Source organism: Haemaphysalis longicornis, unplaced genomic scaffold, assembly GCF_048455015.1.
Source record: "Haemaphysalis longicornis isolate Haplotype H1 unplaced genomic scaffold, Haemaphysalis longicornis Haplotype H1 scaffold_5, whole genome shotgun sequence".
Classification (NCBI taxonomy): Eukaryota; Metazoa; Arthropoda; class Arachnida; order Ixodida; family Ixodidae; genus Haemaphysalis; species Haemaphysalis longicornis.
The window spans coordinates 90,760,888-90,786,812 of record NW_027526385.1 but is presented as its reverse complement, the minus strand read 5'-3'; the positions used below and the strand labels follow the sequence as shown (position 1 = coordinate 90,786,812).

Sequence of the window (25,925 nt, the reverse complement as noted above, 5' to 3'; positions counted from 1 at the left end):
TGTTGAGGATTTGTTCTGGTGTGTAATCCTCGGGAATGTTAAAAATCACTCCCGTCACAGTGTTTGCTGGGGCCGACACGTGCGTGGAGATTTCGTATTGATGGCCTTTCAGCACAAGAGAAGTGATTTTTTCATATTGTCGAGCGCGAGCTTCCGAGGGTGTGCTCACGACGATGAAATTCGATGTAGCTTGAATACGGACCTGATCGGCGCTGTAGGGATCAAGACCCGCTTGTTTTTGAACAGTGTCTCCAATCCATTTCCCTGACTCTCTTCCAAGACTGATTGCTCAGCGAGGGCATCAGACAGTGCCAATTGCCAAATGTGCGGTCCCTGCCACGGGTACCGCTCACCCATAGGGTCCGACAACTGGGCCCCAACCGTCGGAGACCGGAAGTACCCTATTTGGTGGCGACGGCCGGGCCGCAGGGGGTCCGGGCCCCCCCCCCCCCGGACCCCCAGCTCAGCGGCCGATGCGTACTAACGTCCTCGATCGACGGTCCCGCACCAGGTATTCACGAATCACCAGTGAAGCTTTCCACTATACACGGGTACTTGCAACACCTGCTTTTCACGGTCTCCGGACACCGGAAGTTTGTATGCGCACGGTGCCTCAACGGCCCGTTCGCAAGGTCCCTTCGGCATATAAGGGCCTATTCTTATGTCCTCCTCTTTGCCTACACTGTCGCTCATAGGAACAAGAGTCTCCGGGCATTGCCTTGCATCTGGCAGAGGAGATCGGTCCGGGCCTACTAGCCGTTACTAAGCCAGGAGAGTTTCCCCGGTCGGTGTACTAACCTCACCTTTCCTCGTTTTCCCCGTGCGGAACACCAAGTAGCTCGTGGTAGCACGACCCGCGGCAGCAAGAGAAGATCAGGCTATAGGCCCCTCGCATCAAGGTTACAGGGGGCGCGACCCGCCCTCCCCCCCCCCCCCCCGGCCTCATACGGACTGTACAACATCTAGCCCCCATGACGTTTGGTTACAGGGGTATGTCACTCCCCCCGACTTATTGCGATCAGGTCGCTGGCCCCGCCAAAGCTTGCGGTTACAAGGGTCGCCAGTCCCCCGGCCCGTAATGTTTTCCCGATTAAAATCGGTATTCCCAATACAAACGACTGTACGCTGACAGCACTTGCTACTTCGCAACTTGACTCGCCGGCCTTCTCTCACGCTGGATTACAGGGGTGCGTTAGTTCCCCCGGCCAAAGAAAGTCATATTTGATCGATCTCGACACGCCTTCCTGCTTCAACCGCATTGCCAAGTGCCGGGTTGACACCCGACCGCCCGACCTCCGCGTAGGACCTTATTCCAGTTGACCAGGAACCTCCGCAGTGGCGGCCGTTTTGCACGCTCCCTGGGCAGGGATTGTGCGGCCTCCCCGATTCCTCGAGGAGGTCTCGTGGAATTACCGTACTTTCACGCTCTGGCCTATATGACATTAGGTTACAAGGGTTTGTCACAACCCCCGGCCGGCAGACCAGTTCGCAAGTTCAACTGAACGAGCCCCAAGCTATGGTTACAGGAGTGTGCACGCCCCCTGCTCGGTAGTGGTCTACCCATTGCTTCAGCAATGGTACGCCAACACTACGTGCGAACTGTACCGCTTGAGCGTAGTGATTATGTCGCAACATTGACCCGCTGGCTTCCTCTCACGCTGGATTACAGGGGCGCGTTACCACCCCCAGCCTTTGGCCTCCTCGCACACTGGATTACAGGGGCTCGCTACTTCCCCTAGCCAAAAGAGTCACAGTTGCTCCACAAATACCATCTTTCGAAATACGAGGGACCCTCTGAGGAACGTTCAGTGGCTCTGCACTCTCGCCCCCAAGACTGAAGGTTACAAGGGCTCATCAAGTTCCCTCGGTCAGCAGACCAGTTCGCATTAAAGGCCCCTTCCATGCTCCGGTTACAGAGGTTCGCTACACCCCCGGCCTCATTGTGTGTACCCATGCTTCAGCATGGCACGATAAAACGAACTGTACCGCATGTACCCCCATGACTTGGGTTACAAGGGCTCGTCACCTCCCTCGGCGAGCAGATCGGTTCTTGTTTATAGGCCCCTTCCTGGTTGCGGTTACAGGGGCTCGCCACTCCCCCGGCCTCATAGTAGCGCTCACATTGCTTCAGCAACCGTGGGCCACGATAACACAAACTGTACCGCTTGGTGCAGTTGCACTTCGCAACATTGACCCCCCGGCCTCCACCACACTGGATTACAGGAGCGCGTTACCGCCCCCGGTCAAAGAGAATCATAGTTGATCCACAGAAATTTGCGATCGCAAATTTTGATCGAATTACCATTCCGAGCACCAACCTCGGTAGTCACCCAAGCTGTCCGGGCCTGCGTCCGCATCACGCATCGGTGTTCTAGGAAGGCGCTTGCCCTCAGAGTGCCTGGGAGTTGCTCAAGCTCCCATGGGCGTTGAATACCCAATACAGTGGGCCTGGTACACCACTGACTCCTGCCATTGCGACGGACCAAAGCAGGACAGCCGAAACCGACCGACACAGCCGAGTCCGTCGGCAGGGGGGGCCACGTGCAGGCCGGCAGTAAGATTTCCCCCCCTGCCCGTCGAACAGACGAAATCCCACCGCCTCCGCCGCCAAGCATCGGATCGTTTGTAGCTCGCGAGCAGAAGCTCCGACCTCCGATCGGAGCGGTGCGCCGGAGAGAAACCGTGACGTAGGGGTCACGTGTCGCGCACTCCTAGGAGCCAAACGGCGGATTTCTCCGTCGTGTGAATACCCTTAAAGCGGGATTCACACGACGGAGGAACAGGCGCGCGGAGGCGGACGGATATGTAACGTCAACAGCACGTGACCGGATTATCCGGCCTGGCGGCGCATCCACACGTGCGGAGCTACGGGGATGGACTAGTAGACGACAGCGCCGAGGAACAGGTTCCATTCCCCGCCGAGGGCCTCCGCCGTCGAGCGAAAACATGCGGAGGCATTTTCTTTCGTGGAGCCTCCGCGGGCTATCCCACCGAGGGGCGGAACCTAAAACCGGTCACGTGAGCGGGTACTGCGGGCCAAAAAGAGAGGGTTTCTCCGTCGTGTGAATCCCGCTTAAGACGCACACACATCTCCTCTCTCCCAGGAGAACACCTGCACATCAGAGCTTACATCATCAGCAAGCTCATCAACTCCCCATACGGCGTGCATCCTCTCCAGAGCATCTGCCTTGCGCCGTGCGCCCATACGCAGCTGTCCCTGTTGTTCCCCCATTCGCCCCGGCCACTCCTTGAGTTTTCCTTGAGTTGAGTTTTCTGTTAATGTTCGGCACGGCCATAGACCAAGCTTAAAAATCCCTGGTGTTGTCTGCTGTGGCGCCATTAGGATAGTTTGCACGCCTATCATCAACGGGATGGGTTTATTTTTCGTTCGGTGGCGGACTAGAAATAAACTGGGTTTCTGCCTTCCGACGAACAGTAGAAGATAGGTAACGCTCCTAAGCAAACCAGTTATTACGCCTCGACAAACCATTATGATCCCCTTAAATAGTTCAACCAACTGTTGTGCTTTATGAAGAGTCACTAGCGTTACTCGCCTTTGAAAACACCGCCGCTTGCGTAAGAAACTTGAGTTGAAGACTTAGTCGACGTGCCACGTAATCCACAAATCCCGAAAGAAAGACTTCGGCCGTGCAGGCCGCGACGAAGAGCATCGTCACGGTAGCTGCTTCTCGGTTTCCGCTGTTTTCAATCATGGCTCGGTAGTGGAGGAGGTGCGATTTAAGTTTGAAAAGATTAAACCCCCCCATGTATGGCTGCACATCGCAGAAAGTACATTAAATAATTGTAAAATGCACAAGTGATCCCTTATACAACGTGAGGACAGAACACAAGTTTGGTTCATTCGAAAGACACCGCAATCTCAGAGTAAAAATCCCGCCAATTTGAACAATTCCACCAGTCGCGACACACAGAGAAAAGGGCAGGAGAAACGATGGCGATTTATCAGCCACTTTACTGCACTCCTTTCATGAAGTCACAGGGACAAGTACTATCTTGATCACAGTTAGGGTGAACACGTGAGCGCGTGTCATTCCGTGCGCGGGAGCCGCCTGTCGGCGTTCCGGGTAACTTCACACGCATGCTCAGTTCCTTTGCAACGAGGCTATGTGATGCGCGTGCTAAGTTACCCGGAACGCCGACGGGCGGCTCGCGCGCACGGAATCACACGCGCACCCGTGTTCACCCTAACTGTGATCAAGATTACGTGCAATTTGGCGGTCCCATATATACGCCTCGAGCTTCGCGATCGCTGAGCCGCCTGCCGCCGCTCCTTCGCGGCGTTGACGGGATTTGCGCTGCGTGGCTGATAGGGCCGCGTGCGGTGTTTAGGTTCTGTTTCGCTTCTTTTCGCCTTTCAGCGCCCTGAAAAAAACTTGTTATGGTGACGTCTATAGGCAAAGAGTACGTTTAGGTCACCTAAAAAGCAGCTGTGTCTTCGTAGAGTACGCGATCGCCTGCAAGAGGTACCCTGAGACGCGGTGCTGCGTGCTTCGTCGCCGCTCTTCCGGGCGTCGGCGACGGTAGCAACGTATCACCCCTGTCACCTCCAAAACATCAGGCACAAATGAATTCTACTTTCGCCTCGTTTAGACCTGATACTGGCACAATGAGAGGTTGGCTTTATTTTGCAGCGTGGACAACGAATGCGGCTTCGTTTCGAATATATACGTCGCAGAAAAATATGTTTCGGGGATGTGATTACCCAATCCCGGACTATAACTTATGCCTTTTATAAGCATATAAACGATGCGAAAATGTTAAGCATATTCTAAGCCTAATTGTGCGTCGTTAAATATGTGCCCACACACCAAGGCAAGTTAATGAAACCACGGAAAAATAAATGCTGTGCAAGTGCGGAATTAAGAAACATAATTCTCTAACGGAAATAAAAAAAACAGTGCAGCTTCTGACATGCTAAAGACGTTCGTCGAAACTTCAGCCAGGTAGGGTTCACTAGACCAACTATAGGCGAAATGCACTGCTATTTTGCGCGACATCGGTAGGGGGGCAGGGAGGGGGACGCTGTGTACAAATGCGGAGCGGAATAAAGCAATGAACGTTTTAGTAATTACACACACACAAATCTTGCGTTCACTTTCCTTTTGTTTTTCTACTTCAACGAACAGCTGATCATACGGCGGCCGCATTTTTGGAAGTATAAAGGGTAGGCTGTTCAACAAGCGATGAAAGGTGTCGTAGGAAGAGAGTGGTATGTGATAAGCCCCTCTGATTTCAGTTTACGCTTTATTCTGCTGGCTCCCTGTGCCATATGGCAATATTTCGAAGAAGCATTAGTCGCGGACGCGGATTATATTCTAAGCCCGTCTCCGCGCTGCTCGCAGAGGAGAAGATGAATGTTTGCGGGCGCTCACCTCACGACAAGACGACTTTGTCGTGTGCTGATCCCCGAGTATAAATATGCATTGTCTATTGTACTTTTGTTGAATATTCCCGAAATAAACACAGACTGGCTTGTAAATGGTGGTGATCAATATCTGAGGTATAATATTGGCAAACGTAACTAGCGTGCTGTCAGTTATGAGTGCCCCGCTGATTCTGTAAGCGCACAAAAACAATTTAAATCGTTGTGTATAACCGCAGCATGAACATCTGAGGAACCAGTGGTTACGGAGACACTGCTAGTAAATTCAGGTATAAATATATAATTTTTTTTATAAAGTCGGCTCCATCACACGCTGATTCCGCGCCGCTGGCCTGTGACACATACCTGGCGCTTATACACACCGAATATACCACACTAAGATCGCGTCAGAAACATTTACACTCTCGTAAACACGCCTCATTTGCGAACAGAGTGACTGCTTCACATAAACACGGATTTCAAACACCCGCACACGGTAAATCTCAGTCGTGGACGTGCCGCAAAAGCAGCGGTGGCCCTTGGCAGCCGGACGCCGATTCCCGCGCCTGCTTTCGAAACGGGCCGCTAGGTGGATTTCAGTGGCGCCCCTACAGGCCGCGCTCGAGGCGTATAGCAACCACACAAAAAAATTCAGTGCCTTTCATTCTGTGTAGAAGGATTACCAGGAAATCAAGACACGGTCGAAGGAGGGGACGAAACAAAACATGTTTGCTTGTAAATTCTCATTGGACATTGTTCTCCACCGATTAGCTCAGCAACTTGGAAGAACTCGAGCTTTCTTCAAGCGGAGAAGCATGGGGATCCCGTCCGTTTCAATCCCGCGACGTAGGCTTCTCATGAATGCTTCCTGCGGTCGACGAACTTGAACACAAGACTATAGTCTGAAAGATTCCAGTGACAGTTACTGAACTTGAACGTTTCGTGCTTCAGCGCTGGACATACCTGTCTGCTCAAACCTATCTCATTCCTCTGATTTCTCTCTTTTGCCCATTTCCCTCTTCCCGCGTACAGGACACTGAACTAGGCACTAGCCAAGTTATCTTTCCTCTCTTCTTTCTACTTCCTTCCTTCCTTGCTGTCTGTGTAGCACACGAACCTAAACCGCTCGACCACGGAGGACAGCAGACAGGCCGCATGCGGCCGTTAGACGAACATGTTTAAATCTCACACCAGCCCAACTGTCACTCCAATCGGTGTGAGGGGATGGAGATTAGCTGCGCGTGCGTTAACCCTACCTCCACTCCACTGCATCACCCTATGCATGGATACACCCGCAACCGGTGATGTGCCCGTGCTGAAACATGAAAGACAGTGGTGCAAATGGCGCTCCGAAAGCCCTTCAAAGTGAAGAAGAATAATTGGCTCACATCGGCGTTTAAGTGGACATGTTGCTTCCCCCAGGAGGGCATCGCCGCTTCTCGGTGGGTTCGAATTAGGGGCGGCAGCTGCCACGGCACGCTATGCGGCAGCGACTTCCCCTTGTCTGCGCGCCCATTCGCGCTTCTTTATTCCCCGACACTCCTTTAATTCCCACTGTTCTTCCTCCGAGCGAACGAGACGCGTCAGTCCGTAATGAGTTATAAGTGAAACTCCTGATAACACCGCCAACGCCGTTATCAATTCATTTCGTAACTGGTGAAAGAAGCATGGTGATGACTAGGAGTATAAAATTGTAAGAGTGTCAACGGTGGCAAGGAGGAGCGGAGAAGTGGCGTGGAGTAAAAGGGCTTCAGCGGAATTATAACAGGAAGAGGAGGTTAGGCAAATACAGCAACAGGGTTGGCGCACAGAAAAGAAGCATCTGCAATGGTGCAACTTGTAATGTTGAATAGGCAGAAACTTTGAAGTTGTGTGCTGGTTTTGCGATACCAACATCTTTCAGGGACTGTATTGGGCAGAGCGAGTTATCAAAGCTAAGTTCTTTTAATTAAAATAGGATCCATTAATTGTTACTAGTAGGGCTATGTAATTGTGTTAAAAGTGCTGGTAAAAAAATCGCAGTAATTCAGGAGTCGTAAAGCTATATAAAAACTTTAGTAAAATGCCACGTAGGTAAAGGGCTTTCTAAGTTTGTCCTTCGCTTGTGAATGTTTTCGAATCATAAGAAACTAATAACAACCTAATTCGCCTTCACAGCTTTGACACCTTGACAGCTTGGACAGAGCTTTAACATTGCTATTTTGGCAGGCGGATGCGTTTGAGTTTTCTTTAAAGGTTTTTGGAGCAGTCTTAAAAGGACACTATGGAACGTTGTAGTTCATACTCGAATAATGTAAAAAAATCAAGTACCCCTCACTCGAAACAACAACGAAGGGGGTACGTGAACGTTTCAAAAATCAAGTCCAACACCAAATGAAATAACCAAGAAACCAGTGGACCTACATTGAACCTCTTTATCATACGCATGCGGTATTTCTTATAAAGGCTGTTTACTACACTGCGATTGTGCCCACGAGTGATTTACTGATACAGAATTACATGGCTTTCTTTAGTTTCTTTAGCAGTCAACGATCGTCGTCTTTAAACGAAGGAGTGCATTCTATGTCTAATTTTGCACCTCCATGCACCTTTCCCCAAATAGAAACTCCTTGGAAGATGCTGGAATGACGCAACCACATAGACGTCGCATTCATACTGAAGGGATGTAGGTTCCAATGGGACCACGCGAAGCGTTTTAATTTTTCTTCACCCACAATCATGAGCATTGTCAAAGAAAGTTCGCTTTCAACCACGGCATTTTGGCTTGACCCCAAACGACATCAGCAAAACACTACAAGCTTCGCTTTAAAATGGCGTTGATTGGACTTTTGGCTTAACTGCAGACAAAGTCAGTGAAAGGCTGAAAGAGCATTGATTGGAGTTTATCTGGACTACGGACGACATAAGTGAGAAGCTGGCAGTTTCGCTTTAAAAAAGCGTTGATTCGAGTTTGGCTGGAATACAGGCAACATCAGTGAGAGGCTAATAGCTTCGGTTTAAAATGGAATTGATTGGAGTTTTGAATAGGCTACAAACGACATCAATAGGAGGCTAAAAGCTTCGCTTTAAAGGTGCCTTAATTAGAGTTTCGGCTTGACTACACATGACATCAGTGAGAGCCTGCAAGCCTCGCTTCAAAATGGCGTGGATTGGAGTTTTGGCTGGTCTATACACCGGGTGAGTGAGAGGCTAAATGCTTCGGCGTCGAATGGCGTATATTGGAGTTTTGTATGGACAACAGGGGACGTCAATGCGAGGCTGAAAGCTTCGCTTTAAAATGGAATTGATTGAAGGTTTGGCTGGACTACAACGACGTATGTGAGAGGCTGAAAGCTTCGCAATACAGTGTCATTGATTTAAGTTCCGGCTGTACTGCAGACGTCATTAAGAGGCTAAAAGCTTCGCTTTAAACTGGCATTGATTGGAGCTTTAGCTGTACTACAGAAGACGTGAGCAAGAGGCTAAAAGCTTCGCTTTAAAATGGCGTTTACTGAAGTTTTGCCGAAGTCACGTTGATTGAAGTTTCGGCTGGGCTAGAGATGACGTCAGTGAGAGGCTGAAAACGTCGTTAAAAATAGTGTTGTTTGGAGTTTTCGCTTGACTACAGACGACGTGAATGAAAGACTTAAAGATTCACTTTAAAATGGGGTTGATTGGAGTTTTCGATGCACTGAAGGCGACGTCAGTCAAAGGCTGAACGCTTGGCTTTAACAAGGCAATGGGAGCTTGAGCTAGGCTACAGAAGACGTCAGCGAGAGGCTAAAAACTTCGTTTAAAAATGCTGATTGGAGTTTTGGTGGAAATAAAGTCGATGTAAGTGAGAGGCTGAAAGCTTTGCTTTAACAAGCGGATTGCAGCTCAAGCTGTACTACAGAAGGCATCAGTAAGAGGCTAAACGCTTGGTTTTAAAATGGCATTTATTGGAGTTTTAGCTAAGTGGCATTGATTGTGGTGTTTGCTGGACTACAAGCGACGTCAGTGAGAGGCTAAGAGCTTCAATTTAAAATTGTGTTGATTGAAGTTTTGGCTGGACTACAGACGACGTCGGTGAGAGGCTTAGAGCTTCACCTTAAAATGGCATTGACTGTACTTATGTCTGAGTGGCGTTGATTAGTTTTGACTAGACAACAGACGACGTCCTGAGGGTATGAAAGCTTTGCTTTGAACTGGCGTTGATTGGAGTTTTGGCTGGATTACAGACAACATCAGTGAGAGGCTAAAAGCTTCGCATGAAATTGACATTTATTGTAGTATTCGCTAGACTTCACACGAAGTCAGAGAGATGCTAACGGATTCGGTTTAAGTCGGTGTTGATTGGAGTTTTGGCTGGACTTCAGACGACGTCAGTGACAGGCTGAAAGATTCGCCTGAACATAGCGTTGATTGGACCTTTAGCTGGACTACGGAAGTCATCAGTGAGATGCTGAAAGCGTTGCTTTATAAGGGCGTTCGGTGGAGGTTTGTCTACGTGGCTTTGGTTTTAGTTTTTGCTGGACTACAGATAACGCCAGTGATAGGCTAAAAGTTTCACTCTACAGTTGTGTTGAGTGGAGTTTTGGCTGGACTACAAGCGACATCAGTAAGAGGCTGAAAGCTCCGCTTTAAAATGGTGCTGATTGGTGTTCTGGCTGGACCGCAGACATTGTCAGTGGGAGGCTAAACGCCTCGCTTCTAAATAGAGTTGACTGGAGTTTTGGCTGGACTGCAGACGACATCAGTTAAGAAAGTGAAAGTTTGGCTTTAAAATTCGTTGGTTCGAGTTTTGGCTGGACTAGAGATAACGTCAGTGAAAGGCTGAAAGCTTCGCTTCAAATTAGCGTTGATTGGAGCTTTTACCGGACTACAGACGTCAGTGAGAGGCTGAAAGCTTCGCTTTAAAATAGCGTTGATTGGTGTTAGCATGCATGAAAACAATCGTTCGTGACAAACTCACTCGAGCAGTGGCGCGCGGAGTAGTAGAGTGGTAAAGTAAGCGAATCCCGTCAGTAGCACCCAGAAGACCTCGCACCACAACACGCGCAAGAAGGCACACAGAACACGTGTTCCAGCTCCTGAGCCAATCCTGAAAAGAATGCATTGTCATAGGCAGGCGTCCCCTGTAACTCTGTTTACGATGTTGCTCATTGCAGTTGCAGGAAAAAAAGCAGAGGGAAAGAACTGCACGCCAGAGAAAGTGATATATATGATTACTAGCGGTAGTACCCGGCGGTGAACGGGTGGGCCGTTATTTTAAGGACAGCAATGGGTATAACACAAGTTCGTCTATTTGTTAGTCGTCATAGCAGGCTACTTCATTTGGAAGTGGTACACAAAAGGGAGCGCCTTCCTGCTGTCGGTACATGGGTTCCAACTGCAGGCGCGTCGTGGTAATCTTAAACGATTGGCACTCGTGTTTTACTCCAACTCTCGCGAATATTTAGATATTCTTAAGGACTACATTTATCAGCAAAAGGCGCTTCGATATGTGAATGGGTGACCAAAAAAATTAGGAATTCGCGAAACCACAATTTCGCGCTTTTACGCAAATAGGAGTGCAATTTCCGAAAAACCCGCCTTAGTGAGCACCTACTTAATGGCGCAAATAAACTCGCGAAATTTCAAGTCTCTAGATCCAACAGATTTGGCTGGACGTTGATGAGTCAGTCAGTCAGTCAGTCAGTCAGTCAGTCAGTCAGTCAGTCGGGCACCTCTTTTTATAGGTACAGATGACACCTGCTCTTACGGGTGACGCGTAGATGCCGAAGGTGTCGACAGATGGTGACCGCTAGGCGAACGCGGGAAAACTCAACTGAATTTTACGTCACATGGATGCGGAATAAAAAATCTCGCTGGCCTTCTTATCGGCATGCTAGGACAAAATCCACAAATTGTTTTGGGGCAATTAAATGGGCAGCATTTTCAAGAAAAAACGAACGGGAGATATCAACTGGCTCTGTGGTTATTTACGAATGTGTAAAAACACAATGTTTTCCCAAAATCCTGCTTGCCTCTATTGGGAGAGTGTGATTGAAAAATGTTGTAGAGCAGTGTTTAGATACCTGAGTAAGTTGCCTATCTGAACAAAAACCTGTTCGATATCTCAAATGGCGGGCGGTAAAAAAAAATTAATACCAGAAAAAATATTTTACTGCTTTTCACTCTCCCCTTGGTGGGATTTTTTATATTTTCAGAAATACTGACCTCAAACACCGTAATCAGAATGTGCCCTTGAAATATGTAGCCGTTGGAAAAAGCAGTTTTGCTAGACGTGTACAAAACCTGTTAGGCCTTTTTGGCTCGTCAGCAGTGTCATTTGTAAAAAACAATTAGGCCCTTTTAGCGGCGTCGCAGGGCGAAATGCTTGAAAATGGTTCTGTGCATTTGTATGAGTAACTATGCAAGCAAAAATCAGTTGGATAACTGAATTGGTAAAAGATTTATTTGAGAATCTTTAGGAACACCATTTTATATCCGCAATGCATAATCACCTCGCTAGTGTAGGTTAGGGCGAAATCCAAACACTACTTTTTAGGTATTCTTAAGGGCTACATTTATCAGCAAAAAGCGCTTCGATATGTGAAGGGGTGACGAAGAAAATCACGAATTCGCGAAACCACAACTTTGCCCTTTTACGCAGTTAGGAGTGCAATTTCCAAAAAAAAAAAACCCGCCTTCGTGAGCACCTACTCAATGACGCAAATAAGCTCGCGAAATTTCAAGTCTCTAGATCCAACAGTTTTGGCTGGGCGTTGATGAGTCAGTCAGTCATTCCGTCCGTCATTCAGTCAGTCAGTCAGTCAGTCAGTCAGTCAATCAGTCAGTCAGTCAGTCGGGCACTTCTTTTTGTAGTTATAGATTATAAAAACGATACCAGGTCACCTAAGTCTTTTTATTATCTAGGTTATGGAAGAACGCGAGTGCCCTACTGCAGAAGGTTTCGTTTTAATATAAGCAATACATTTCCTTTCCGCGTTTTCCTTCCTCCATATGTGCCCTAAACATTTGCTGGCCGTAATGCGTGCGGCATTACCAGAAACCCCGGGGCATAGTTACTTCTGCCGTTTACCGCTCGCCTGAGCGCGCGTCTCACGAGCAGCGCCCGGCGCCGTCCAGGCATGGGCGTAGCGCTCGCAAGAAATACGAAAAAACGGTCTACGTGCGTCCGCGCCTCAAAGGAGCAGCTCAAGGCAGCTCGCGCTACAGACACCCAGTTCGCGAAGCGGGTTACCGCCGGTTCTAGAACGTGCTGACGCGTTCCACTTAAGGAGAAATGTGATGTCCTCCGGACAAAACGATCCGGGCTCGCCAGCCATTCATGCACGTGAAAGACGTAATGCAATTTCAAACGTAACGCAAAGCGTAATGGTGTGTCCAGTGCTTCATGGAAAGAAATCCTCCAGGTCAACCAAGATTCGAGCCTTGCGGGACTTAGTACAAGCTTCGCCATTTTGTTTTTCGCATAGCTATAAGCCATACGTTTTGAAATAAGGCATTTTAAATTTGATTTAATTTGGCAGCATCAGAATTTCTCGTGCCCCAACGGCTCGTGCTAGGTCGAGGCAGCGTGCCTTTTTAAGTGCAGAGCAATTAAGGCAAACGCCTTGTCGTCCTAGTTCGCTCGCTGGAACCAAGCATATTGCCACGGCGTTACGCTGTAGCCTGTCACAGTCCCTTCGCCGCGGCGTAACCGAGAGGCTTCGAAAGCCAAGCGGCTATGCCAGGATATACGTAGCGTGAGCTAAGGTTCAGCTGGGTATTCTTAGCTTTCCTGATTGTGTAGGATTAGCTGATTATCATGCTTACTGCTGCTCATCATACAATCCAAATCCAATTCAATGTAATACCTATCCAATCCAATCCAATGCAATGCAATCCAATCCAACCTTTGCGATAGCAGAGCACGGATCTCCAGGAGCTACGCGACACTCGCCAACCTCGGCCAGTGTAACCAATCCAATCAAATCTAATCCAAGTAACGCTGTTGTTTGCGGCGTACCCCAGGGGCTTCGAAAGCCAAGCGGTTTATATAGTCATAATCGTTCGAAACTCGTAAAACTCTGGCGCTTGTCACGCATCTTCCCGTTGTTTAGCGAAAAGAAAACTATAGGGACATTTAGGGAAAAATATACGTAATTAACCGGCAGTGCCTCAGTTGAGGACGCCCGTTGGGTTGGTTTTTACGATAGTAAACGCAAAATGTGGCAGTGCAACGACGGCACGTGCGGGAGAAAAGCTCAAAGAGAACAGAACTCTCGCTGGCGCAGTTTCAGACAGGGGGTGCGCGAGCACTGCGAAGGTGGGAAATTTGAATTGCATGGGGTGGTAGCAGTAAGCGGATAACGGTGGTACAGCCCAATATGGTGAATTACTGCTCTGCACTTCCGACAGCTTCCAAATTGAGAGGAACGCCTTTAGTTTTTTTGTCTTCTGTTTTTGGTACCTTAAAGTAGCTCGAGCTTTATCGTTTCTTTTGCGTTTACGCTCATCACGCGTCTCTTCCACGCCGTCATCAACTTGTCATTTCCATTTGCTACTGCAACATCAAATCAATCATGTATTTCTCATTAGAGAAACAGTGGTACTCCCGTTCAGGAGGTTTCTTCTGTGTTAAATAATGTGGACATGCGTCAGCCACGCTGGCAGTTTCAGTACTTTGGAAGGGTATATATACTTCTTGTAAGGGTTAATGGAGAATACCTCAGTAACCTCAGATTTGCTGATGACGTTGCCTTGCTAAGTAACTCGGGGGACGAATTGCAAAGCATGCTTTCCGCACTGGGCGAACAGAGTAGAACCGTGGGACTGAAAATTAATATGCAGAAAACTAAAGTAATGATCAATAACCTCGGGACAGCACAGCGGTTTGACATAGGTGGCGAGGCAGTGGAAGTGGTAAGCGAATATATCTACTTAGGCCAAGTTGTGACCCCAGATCCAAACCATGAGGCAGAGATAATTAGAAGGATCAGAATGGGGTGGGGTGCATATGGCAGACATTCTCAGATAATGAATAGCAGCCTACCATTGTCGCTGAAGAAGAAAGTGTATGACAGCTGCATCTTACCGGTACTCACCTACGGGGCAGAAACTTGGAGGCTCACTAAGAGGGTTCAACTTAAATTGAGAACAACTCAGCGGGCAATGGAGCGGAAAATGATAGGTGTAACATTAAGGGACAGGAAGAGAGCGGAGTGGGTCAGGGAGCAAACTGGTGTTAAAGACATATTAGTAGAAATTAAGAAGAAGAAATGGACGTGGGCAGGACATGTAATGCGAAGGCAAGATAACCGCTGGTCATTAAGGGTAACAGAGTGGATCCCTAGAGAAGGCAAGCGTTGTAGGGGGCGGCAGAAAGCTAGATGGGCAGATGAGATAAAGAAGTTTGCGGGGATAAATTGGTCACAGTTGGCACAGGACCGAGGCAATTGGAGAATAATGGGAGATGCCTTTGCCCTGCAGTGGGCGTAGATAGGCTGGTGATATACTTCTTGTTGGCGCATTCTTTCCCAGTATTTTATTCTTTGATCAGTCGCTCATTTTGTTTGGCATAATGCGGCCATTTTTCTGGGGCATCTCTTGGCCAGGACACTAAATTTGCGACGTATATACGTACTCTGCTCGTATGTACGTAATTTGGTATGTACATCAGAGCGCAGAAGTTTACGGACCACAAAAGCACCAATTCTATTCTCTGACGCACGTTAGCCCGGAGTGCTATGTGCGGTGGTTTTCATTATTTCAATACTTACACGACATCTCGCATGCACTCGGCAGTTTGTCGGGCTGCTATAGAAAGAGAGATAACCTAAAATTGCCATTTCCGTGGTCTGTATACTTTTGATCGTGGCTGTACGTCCTCGAAGCTGTCCCACGGAGGTCCGGTAGTTTATCGGTTCATATATAGGGGGTGGACCTGCGCTGCGAGCGCCGCCGCACGAGACGAGATCGAGCACTGGACGGCCATTGAGGCGGGGGAGCCATCGTTCGGTTCAGCGGGGTACTCACCTCTAGCGCGCCGGACAACATCAACGGACGTTGCAAGCGCATAAACAGCTCCGCTGCTAGCATTTTCTAGGTCGCTTAGAAGTTTATAAGGATGGGAAGGCGAAATCATGACTAGACCTTTCGTCCACCTGCCGATGAACCTTGTGTTGAAGCTTTCGGCCTGGCTCGCGACCCCTGGACAAACCCCCTGGACAGCACGCTCCGAAGCTCGTTCCGCCCACAAGCCACCGCAAGTACCCCGCGTGCGCTGCGTCACCTTTTCTGAGAGCCGTCCTTCGACCTTATTCCCACGCTGCTGTTTCTCTTTCCTGGTCAGCTTCCCCCTGCTCAGAATCCCCCTCTCACGCAACTTGAAAATCTTAAAGGCTAGCATTCTTTGCCGAGTACCCCCACAGCCATGAGCATGTATTTTCACCAAAATCAAGATTTTGCGAAAGTTTTGAATTTAATCGTTGGAACAACGTAGATAATTAGTCAAACGAAGTTTTGAAAAACTAAAAAAATAACAAAAATATAAGAAGTTACGGAAAATGTCAAAACGTATACCACATGGCATTTCCACAATAATGTAGATTTCGAGAAAGTTTCTCAACTGTAGATTTCGAGATGTAGATTTCAACTGTAGATTTCAATAATGCAGATTTCGAGAAACTTTCAATTGGAGATACTAGGCTGAATAGGATTTAGAAAAAAAGAAAAAGTTTGCAGGAAAAACTCCCACTCACGACAGTCGGCGTAAGAATGCGCTGCATTAGTAGATAATTCTCTGAATTTGAGCAGAATATTTTTTGGAGGCCCTCCTCTCTCCTCCTCCCAACTCATGTGATTGAAACAGTGAGATAAGGCTTTTTCTCTAAATTAAAAGCACCGTGCATGTCTTACCAGTTTTTCTTCAGTGGCGTGTACAGGCGGCTGATCATGAGCCGGCACCTGAGCCGCCGTATCGTGGGGCGAATGTCGTCTTCAACAAGTTTTGATAGGCGCGCTACGTTTACGATGTGCCTCCATGAAACAAAGCAAAAATATGCGAAGATCAGAAAAAATTCTTGTTTTCGAACTTTGTGACACTAAGCATCACTATAACTGCAGTAGCAGTAAATACAAACGATGACGTTGCGGCCGTGACTTGTACAAAAGCGACCAGGAGTTGCAAGCACTTGTCTTTAGAGCCGTATTGCTTATAATGATTTAGTATGGTGCATAGGCTGTGTGTTGTGTAGTTTATTTATTTATTTATTTATTTGGTCAATACTGCCAGCAGCCTTTTAGCCGCCAAGGCAGGAGTGTACAAAACAGTGAAATGGATTTTGCAAACTTCGAGCACAGAAGAGGAACAAGAGATAACATAGACATATAACACACATATGCTGAATATTCAAAGAACGATAAAAAAGAAACAAAAACAGATATTACTGAATTCTGTAATGTGTGAGGATCAAGTTCGTAACAGTACGATTCGGCATGTAAATAACAAAGTACACACTGGAAAAAAGTGTACGACAGGCGTAGCACTAGTTGTAGCTTATGCAGAACAGAAAGAGGCAATAAGGTCATATAAAAGCCATAACTGCTTTCAATGGCGTTAACACAAAAAATACATCAGCAGGGGAAATACAGGCTTGGAAAAAAACAGCATAGACAACAGCTCTCTAATGGGTACAACTCTCTAATAGGTACAACTTAATCATCATCACAGATACGTATTGTCACTAGCCACAGTGAACATAGGGTTGGATAACTGATGGAGAAATCGCCGTCTCTGATCGGAAAGGTAATCGTTCGAGATATTTAGTATCCTTCCTGAGGTTTTATGCGCTGTAAATGCATCCCTGTAGCAAGAAAAATCCTTATAAGTTTAGTAGGGTTGTACTTACCTAATCGCAGACAATCCCACCATTCTGCCAAATGGGCTAAACGATTCTTCGTCTGCGGCTGTATTTACCTACACGAAAGGCAGGGAAAATGCAGAGCACACGTCAAAAAGAAAATTCAAAATTCCCGACCTTTGACAGAAATATTTATTCCTGTTTGAATATCTGATAGGCTCGTTCCTAACAGTTACAGCCTTATTCGATCAAGGTTTGCGCGACCTGCACCCAGCTAACGACAAGTGGCCAACTTCACTTTTTTGTGCGTGGACTGCAAGGCACGGAATAACCGGCTATTTAATGAAGGATAGGGGAGATATTGTTAGAAGAAACTTTGCAGTTATATTGTGCCACGAGCCTGAAAATATATCAAGCTATTTGAAATCCCCAACAAGAGGTACGTCAATGTTTTTTAAGAACGGCAGACCGACCAGCCTACACTCTGTAGTGTAAAACCTGTCAAACCAGTTATTTTTAACTCTTTCATCACTACGGAAATTTTGCCGATTTTCAGGGCTTCCAGGAAACGTTTTTTCGCTTGAGCTACAGGACACATTTAGCATTGCTATGCATAAAATTGTAGCTTATAGATTTCTCTTTGAAACACATAACAGCATACTGAAATTTGAAACATCCCAAAAAGACGGAACAAGCAAACGACGACACAAGGCGCTGATCGTTTGCTTGTCCCGTCTTTTTGCGCTGTTTCGAATTTCAGTATGTACCACCAACTAGCCCAAACCAGCGTTCTAACATAACAGCAGTTTTGCGAAAAGTGTTTTTATTGGTAATTTATTCTTCAACGAAACAACAAAATGCAAAATATTCTACTCGCGACGCCATCTACCCATGAGAAATGTAAACAAACGGCAACTAATCTCCCCTCCCCCCCCCCCCCCCAAAAAAAAATGTTTCCATTGAACACGCCAGATGGCGTCAGTTGTCCAAATAGCATCGTTGTTTCTTTTTGCGGGAGGGCTGAAAATCAAGGTTCACATGTGAACGATGGCCTATGGCGTGGTCACGAACGAGTTAAGCCCCGTAACCGCCACCGAAGGTTTCGAATAACCAAGAGAATTTGGTGAGGTTTGGAAACGCAACTCACAAACTGGATCACACGCATCTCTTCTATTAGAACAGATAGTTGAGAAATTCGTATAATGAGTCTAGCACATCCTACTTATAGATTTCTTTAAAAACCACTTGTTAAAGTTGTCACAGCATCAGCAACAGAAACATTGAGAGACCAGGAAATAAAAGACGTGCAGAGGGCTCTTGAGAACACGTACTGGGAATGTGCAGGCAGAAAATACTTGTGAGGTGAGTGAGAAGTTTTCTATCCGGTAGATCGTTAGTGAAGGCTATCCAATATCTGCGAAATTATCTACGTCTTTTGTTTATGGAGTGTATATAAAACTTCATTCAAAGAAGAGAACGATTCGAGAAAATATGTATGCCACTTGAGATTTGTGAATAACAACGATCTTTTTGGTTAACCAAAAAAAGCCGGCAAATAATGCTTCGGGAGCTGTACTACAGAAAAAGTAGTTGTATGGGCAAAGATAAGCACAAACACGTTCAATGTGTAATGTTAGAGCGTCATGCAGAAAGGCTGCCTTGAAGAAGTGAATACTAGAGGAGTTCATACTCGAACACGTAGAAAAGGTGGATGATGGGCTATTGCGGGCAAGTAGTCAGTGCTCATGCGCTCCGTGAAAGGAATCAAGCGCAAAGTGGAATCAGCTGTGGCGGATCTGGCAAGCACCGTAAATGAAGGTCAGGACACCTCTCTGATCCAAACAACGGTACACAACCAATCAGTACCAGCGTTGATGGTGAGTTTTATGGGAGAGAAATTTGGGGTCTTAATGAGGTACATCAAATATTTTGTATTTTATTGTTTCATTCAAGAATAAACTACATATAAAAACAGGAAGTCAGGCCCACGAGTTGTTGAAAGGAAGACGATATGAGTCACGCTTAGAGGTAGGAAAGCAGCGACTTGAATTAGGGAACATACTCCGGTTAGAGGGACTCTGCAACACATCTTATAAGGGCTGTCACTCTTTCTTCCGAGTCTGGAAGCGTTGTCAATGCTATAGTTATCAACAGCACGGAGCGGCACTGCGGCGCTGCAGGGGATAAAAAAACTATCCGCCTTCCGTGTCTGCTTTTCTTTGTGGCTTTTTTAAAGTGGCTATTGAATGTGGTTATTGCTGCAACAGGAAGGAAGCTGCCTATACCCGCTAGATTGCCCTAATGACGCAATTCAAGCGCTCAAAGAACTCCGAGACTAGGGAAAGAGAGAAAAATCTCTTGAGCAGAGTTGCAAGTTATCTGATGGGCACAGAGTGGTTATTTTCGGCTGAGATATTTTTTGACCCCCTACTCTAAGTAGTGGATGTGTCTGTTGGCTACGTTCTAAAAGCATTCCAGATTTTTTTAGAAGTTGAAAATAAGTTCTGCAGACTATCTTAAAGCTTAATGTTATACAGCTGTTTTTGGCGTGTCATGCACTGGAAGAACAACCGCTGAATTGTCAGGGTGACAACCGGTTACCGGGGGCAGACAAACATTTATCTCCATGGAGGGATGAGACGGCAACATTGTGAAACAAAGAATTGATTATCGTGACGCACGAGAGGAACGTTTTCAAGTCTACGAGGGATTCTTTATTCGGCAGTGGACGTGCATAGGGGGATGATGAGGATTACGTTGCTAAGGGTGGTGATAGGGTTGCATTGTTGGAGTAGGAAATGTTGATGAGGAGCGTAAAAAAATGCGTTGTCTACACACAAGAAAAACTGTTTGAAATGAGGAGTTTATCTGTGTCACATAGCAATTGCTTCACGTGGAAAGGGCAAATTAGGAACATGGGAGGAAATATGATTTTGTTTCCTCGAGTCTATAACCGCCGAGGAACAAACTAAAAGTACTGTAGCTATGAACGGCAGTAATAAAAGAATTGCATTAAAAAGTATTAATAGAGGATTGGGGGCAAATCCAGGCACAATGCTGTCGCATTACAAAGCATGTCCGCCGACACCAACTAGACTTGAATCCGAATCTCCCACAGCCGGAGTTATCCAGTATGTAAAAGCACCTGTCTCCAGACATGCATGTAGTTTCTGTAACTCACAAAGAAGGAATTCTCGGTGTGTAAGAACGGCAAGGTAGATTTTTAAGACATACGCCGGCAAAAATAGGGCTCAAGTACGCTGGCAGGAAAACATAATGGCCTTTCGAGAAAGGTTTGGAGGAGTTGCCCACAGCTTTGCAGAGTAGCAACGGCTTTGATGGTATAAGGTGGTCAATGTGTTATATATCGTCTCCCAGGGAAACGACCTGAGACGAGTCCAACTCGATGGCACTGCAGAAAAGACGCTGTGATATGTTTTCATATAGCTGTATATCACTGCCCCTTTTTTTGGAGAGAATGAATTTTAGGGTTGTGCTTTCCTGCGTTTTTCACGCGCTTAGATTAATAGCATTATCGTGTTCGCCCTACCTAAATTGCACTGTTTTCTGAGCTAATTCTTCTTTTACTTCAAGTTTCAGTTTTGTGGTGCTTCGATTACTACTTGCAGACTGTAAACAGCTTCGTGTGCTGTACAATGAATATTTTTTGCACATGCTCATACATCTCGCAACATATTTGCGGCATGCCATGAAACAGGGGCGCAGTCCATGCCAATCAATAATGGCTTTTTTTCTCTGTTCGCCTCAGTGTCTTTTCGATACTGGACGATTAAAATATTTCATTTTATTTAAAATGAGCACCAATGCACATCATTTCATTTGGCCGTCCTTATCTCTCACTTGCGTTCAAAATAGCCCCTATCGAAGTTTTCACCAACTGCTGCCACCAAGGGTGACTGAACTCATCGTAACGATGATTCTTATAACCTTCGCAGGGCTCTGCTTTTCCAGGGCGGTCACTTAAACTAACTGTACACAAAACATTCTAACCTGATACGCGGCTTTGCCGAGTACTGGGCCACTTCGAAAGCAGGCGAATAGAAAACTTCCGTATGCTGCAAATGCCGCCATTAAGCGCATAGTCGCATCAAATTTCTCTTGATTTTGGTGCCCATGATTATTCAGCTGAAAAGAAATACAAATAAATTGAGTGGTGATCTGCTTGCAATTCAGTGAATTTCACTCCACTGGCCAGCCGTTCAATCTCTGATAAGTGAACGAAACAAAAAAAATGTACGCAGAAAAATAGGAGACTTGTCATGCTCCAGAAATCGCCATCAGAACACCGAGATTATGAAAGTTCGGTTGTTTGTAGGCCATCGCATTTGCTTGTACTCAAACACATCTTAAATTGAAAGCGTCGAATCTCTCCTCTACGCGTACTTCAAAAGGCAAAACTCACTAGGACGCCATACATCACTGGTTCTCAAATTGGCGACCGCCGACCCCAGGGGGTCCGCAGGAGCATTTGAGGGGTCCGCGAAGCCTCCCTGAAAACTTTTACTCCTGCCATTCTTTTCTCGATTTTGCCGACACTTTCTTGCAAGCAAAAAGGTGGCTTCGCTGCAATGCTTGTACGTTTAATTTCACCGCATAGCACATATTTTAACAGCTGCTTTTTGCACAACACGCCAGCTATGAGAAGAAAGAAAAACAGACAGAGAAAAGGCAGCATATAGGTGTTTAGAAGAGTTTTATATTCAACACCAAATTATTTAACATATGACAGGCATCGTCATTACGTCAAGCATAAAAGGCGTGCATTGAATAACCGTCTGAGCGACGTAAGCTGCAAGTACATATTGTTTAACATTATGACACCGATCCACATATGCTCCATCGCGGGGTTCATCATCACTTTCGCAAGCCGACAAGGGTTCCCCAAGGCAGTCATGGCTGAGAACCACTGCCATTGATTATGAATGTATGCCGTGAACGACGAAAAGGCATATTTTTCAGATATTTGGTTATTCGCACGAAAATTGTATGCTTTTAAAAATGACCCACATTGTGTGTGCATGGTAGGGGGAGCACATGCGCTCCTAAAACTAAGATATCAAAGTCTCGTTGCAACGCGGCCTATGTCACTCCTAAAACTAAGATATCAAAGTCTCGTTGCAATGCGGCCTATGTCAGAGCGAGGCAGATAGAGCAAAGTACGCTTCACCGGCGCCGCCCGCTGCCGAAGCGCCTGCTAGGAAGATGTCTTGTGCATAAAAGGTGACCTCTAGCGCAAAGCACTCAATGCAACTTGCTTTGCCGCTTAAAGCGAAGGAAAAGACCGGGCAGCATACGGGGGATGGACGCGCATGCGCACATCGGTGTCTCGACTCCAGAAGTGCACCGACAAAATGCGCGGCGATGCATTTTGCGACGATCTCGCGTGCCCTGGTTTATTTTGCCGCCTGGTGTACGTGAAGTTTCTAGAGGAATCGCTGTCAACGCTCAAGGGAAACAAAAATTACTCGTCACTTTAACTTAAATTCTGTGTCACTCTAATGGCTCGGGCTAAAAAGCTTCGCTGTTCAGTCACTTTCGCAGGGCGGACACAGCAAGTTATTCTTTTCCTTCGTGATGAGCCGTTATGTGAATTTTGTCCGAATACTCACGAATGTTAAAACCATAAAGAATAAATGCGACAAATCTGCAGTAGTATGATGAAGACTTGAAAAAAATTACGGGAGACGAAGTTAAAAATCGAGGAGTATCAATAAATAAATGGCAATAATCCCGGCCGTGAAGGTGGTTGGAAAGCAAAGCTGTAACCGACACCCACAACAACAATTGCCCATGTGACGACATTTGAATTCACACGCGCGGCTCTGCAAAGAGCGAAACCAGGGATTCTGCCAGCCGTTACCTAGGATTCGCGGGTGCGGCGTCCCGAACACAGGAGCATCGGCCACAGCCTAGCTAGAGTGGCGGACGATGCCGCCGCTGCAGCCCGGCCGTGAGTCGGAGTTGAGAGAAAACGGAGAGGAGCGTCTTTCTTAGGGTGACACAGCGGAATCTACCTATCCTGATGTGCTAGCTTGGGCAACACCACCGCGCGACACAAGCGCAGACACCGAAACGTTTTGGCATCTGAACTTAGTCATTCCTTTTTCTACCGATTTAAACTAGTTAGTTTCGTAAGTTTGAGACATGCGAGAAAGCTGGGGGAACTTTTATAATCGCTATTGATCAGAACCAGGTGCTCCTGTCGCCTTTTGTTATACTTGTTAAAACACAACCGAATTGGTAATCACCAATTTAAAAAACGGAGTCCAAGTCGTTTCAAGCAGTGCGCAAAATGTAGCGTTTTTCCAGCAGCCAGATGCCTGTATGTGATCTCTAAATTTTGTTTTTCCGCCCTGCTAACCAGTACTTAACGTATGTTTGCCGTACGACCAATTAATTCTGTCGGGTCTGCGTTACCCAGGAGGTGCTGTCGAACAAATTAGTCAAGCCGTGCGAAGAAGCGCGCAATGGACGCGAGGACGACAAAGCCGTGCACAAACAACAAAGCCGTCGACAAGCAGACGACAAAGCCTTCCCTCCGACGCGCTTGCCGGTGTGAGCAGGCAGCTGCGCGCTGGGAAATAGCGCCTATCACCGCGCCATCTACACTGTGCTCCGAGAGTGAACACTGCCCTTCCCCTCCCCATGCGCGTTCGGAGTTTCTTGTCCCGCACGCCACGAAAGAACCGTTGCCTGGTAGATGTAGAAAGCTTTGCTTTAAAAATCTACCAGTGATAAAAGGCAACTCAGCAGCCCTCATGGTTACAGGGTTACATGCAAAGAAAACATGTTCTCACCCGGTGAGGTGCTAGTCCTTCCGTCCACAGCAGGAGATCGGTGAGAGTAGCAACGAAGAAACAAGCATGGAGCAAAAGGGGCAAATTTGACACGCAGAACCCTCTCCAACGCTGACATACCACACTTACTGTGATCCAGCCCTGGTAAAACAGCAGAAACTTGAATTTACATTTGATAAAAGCGGACATTTGCAGCATCTAGCACCCGAACAGAGTGATCACTGTGATGCAAAGGTCCTTTATCTTCGGCAACCTTTTGCATAATTCACCACCAAGTATTGTGGGAACCCTTACTCGCTGCCTGTCTGGAACAACACAATGTTTAGAATGCCGTGTTACGGCACTGCAGCTCACCGCTACCGCCATGGCTTGAGTTCCGTCCGACGACATTCGAATGGGCTGACACGCGCTATAGGGCCTGCAATAGTGGCGTAGTATTTCCGTCTTCGCTCCCTGTTAGTAGGCGCGGTGTTTAGGTTTCTACTCTTGCAGCCGTTATTTTTTTAGATCTATATACAGTGTAGCCCATTTATAACGAACCCACTTACAGCGATATAGCGGTTATAACGAAGTGATCTTGATTTCCCGTCCCAATTATAGCGGTCTTATAATAGTCCAGATATAGCGAAAAAACGGTTATAGCGAAGAAATTTCAGATTCCCGCTTACTTCGTTATAACCAGGCTACACTGTATTTAATTACAATTTTCATGGCTTGGGTAGCTTTGGTGTTTAATGATGTTTTTTTCTGTTCGTTATATTAAGTTGGGATAGTTTACGTTACGCTACGGTAATAGAGGGCGAATTAGTGACAGACGCACCATTTTATCGTTGACACGCCTGTGGACGTTGTTTTAGTGCAGTGCTTATAGTAACGTCGGACGGCATTCTGGACACACCCTCGGAACAATGTGAGCCAGTGTTTAAAACGCTACCTGGCCTTCCGAGGTACGTTTTTCAACCTACAGAAATATGGTACAATTTCTGGTACCAGCCGCGGTTCCGAAGAACAACACCGAGCTCCGAAAAAACCACACCTTTACTAAAAGTCGTGTCCCTAGGTTTCATCACAGGCCCACCCAGACGGGCACTAGCTAAGTTCCAAATTGATGATGATGATAGTGATAATGATGATGATGATGACGATGCTTGGTAGAAGGACATAGCCAGTGAGGGGATCGGCCCCACTGTCCGCCATGTCCTAATCCACCTCGTCCCAATGTACCCATAATCATAATCACCCCGATACGCCGTGGTGTGCATAGCCTTCAGGGGACAGACGACACCTTTTCTTCTTTAACAAATTTTCCTCTAACAACATTAAGCGCTGTCGCCGACCTTCTCGCGTGTGTTGGGCTACTCGAACATCGAAGCGTTTTTTTTTGTAGCTTTCTAGTTAAATTATAAGTGATGCAGCTTAGCATTAATCAAGAAATTTGTTAAGTAAATGTTATAGTATAGGAGGAAGTGTATGACGGCTTTTTTAGACTTCGCGCTTCGTAAAACGTCGTGATACTGAAAGTGGCTGTGCTTATAACAAAACGACACATCTCGATTCAGAAATAACCTCCTTGCTTTAGTCATATCGTACATATTCAAGAGCACCTGCACAGTTTTGTAATGAAAAGAATGCGAAATCGTTAATGTCCCAGGGCCTCACAGAAATGCCCAAATTGTGGATACCATCCTTGACCTCAGCGCGGTCAGTACCTAGCCTGGATTTGGATGCAATTTTGTTCCTGCTTTATGTCGCCTTTGTTTGACGCTGGTTTTAACCTAGAGATCACCCCTCATGTTCTTGCTCTTCTTGTCGTGTATTGCGCTGCTAGCGGCAGCTCGAGGCTGAATGTCTCAATTCACCCTGTTCTGTTCTTCTGCCCTTGCACCTCGACTGCCTTGTACGGTGTTTTTTAAC

General features: G+C 46.8%; 2 protein-coding genes across 2 annotated transcripts in view; both read right to left on the bottom strand.

Annotated features, from left to right (window-relative positions):
• Positions 1-3,713, bottom strand: part of LOC144139817 (multidrug resistance protein mrp-7-like) — a 53,867-nt gene extending 50,154 nt beyond the window's left edge. Inside the window, exon 1 of the mRNA XM_077672070.1 lies at positions 3,555-3,713. Within this exon, the coding sequence (XP_077528196.1) occupies positions 3,555-3,713 (159 nt within the window). The remainder of the gene's footprint in view (positions 1-3,554) is intronic.
• A 6,599-nt stretch (positions 3,714-10,312) lies between these two features.
• Positions 10,313-25,925, bottom strand: part of LOC144139816 (uncharacterized) — a 33,743-nt gene continuing 18,130 nt past the window's right edge. The window contains exons 4-8 of the mRNA XM_077672069.1: positions 24,012-24,152; positions 21,205-21,339; positions 17,242-17,309; positions 16,250-16,369; positions 10,313-10,445 (exon numbers count right to left, since the gene is read on the bottom strand). Coding sequence (XP_077528195.1) covers positions 10,313-10,445; positions 16,250-16,369; positions 17,242-17,309; positions 21,205-21,339; positions 24,012-24,152 — 597 coding nt within the window. The remainder of the gene's footprint in view (positions 10,446-16,249; positions 16,370-17,241; positions 17,310-21,204; positions 21,340-24,011; positions 24,153-25,925) is intronic.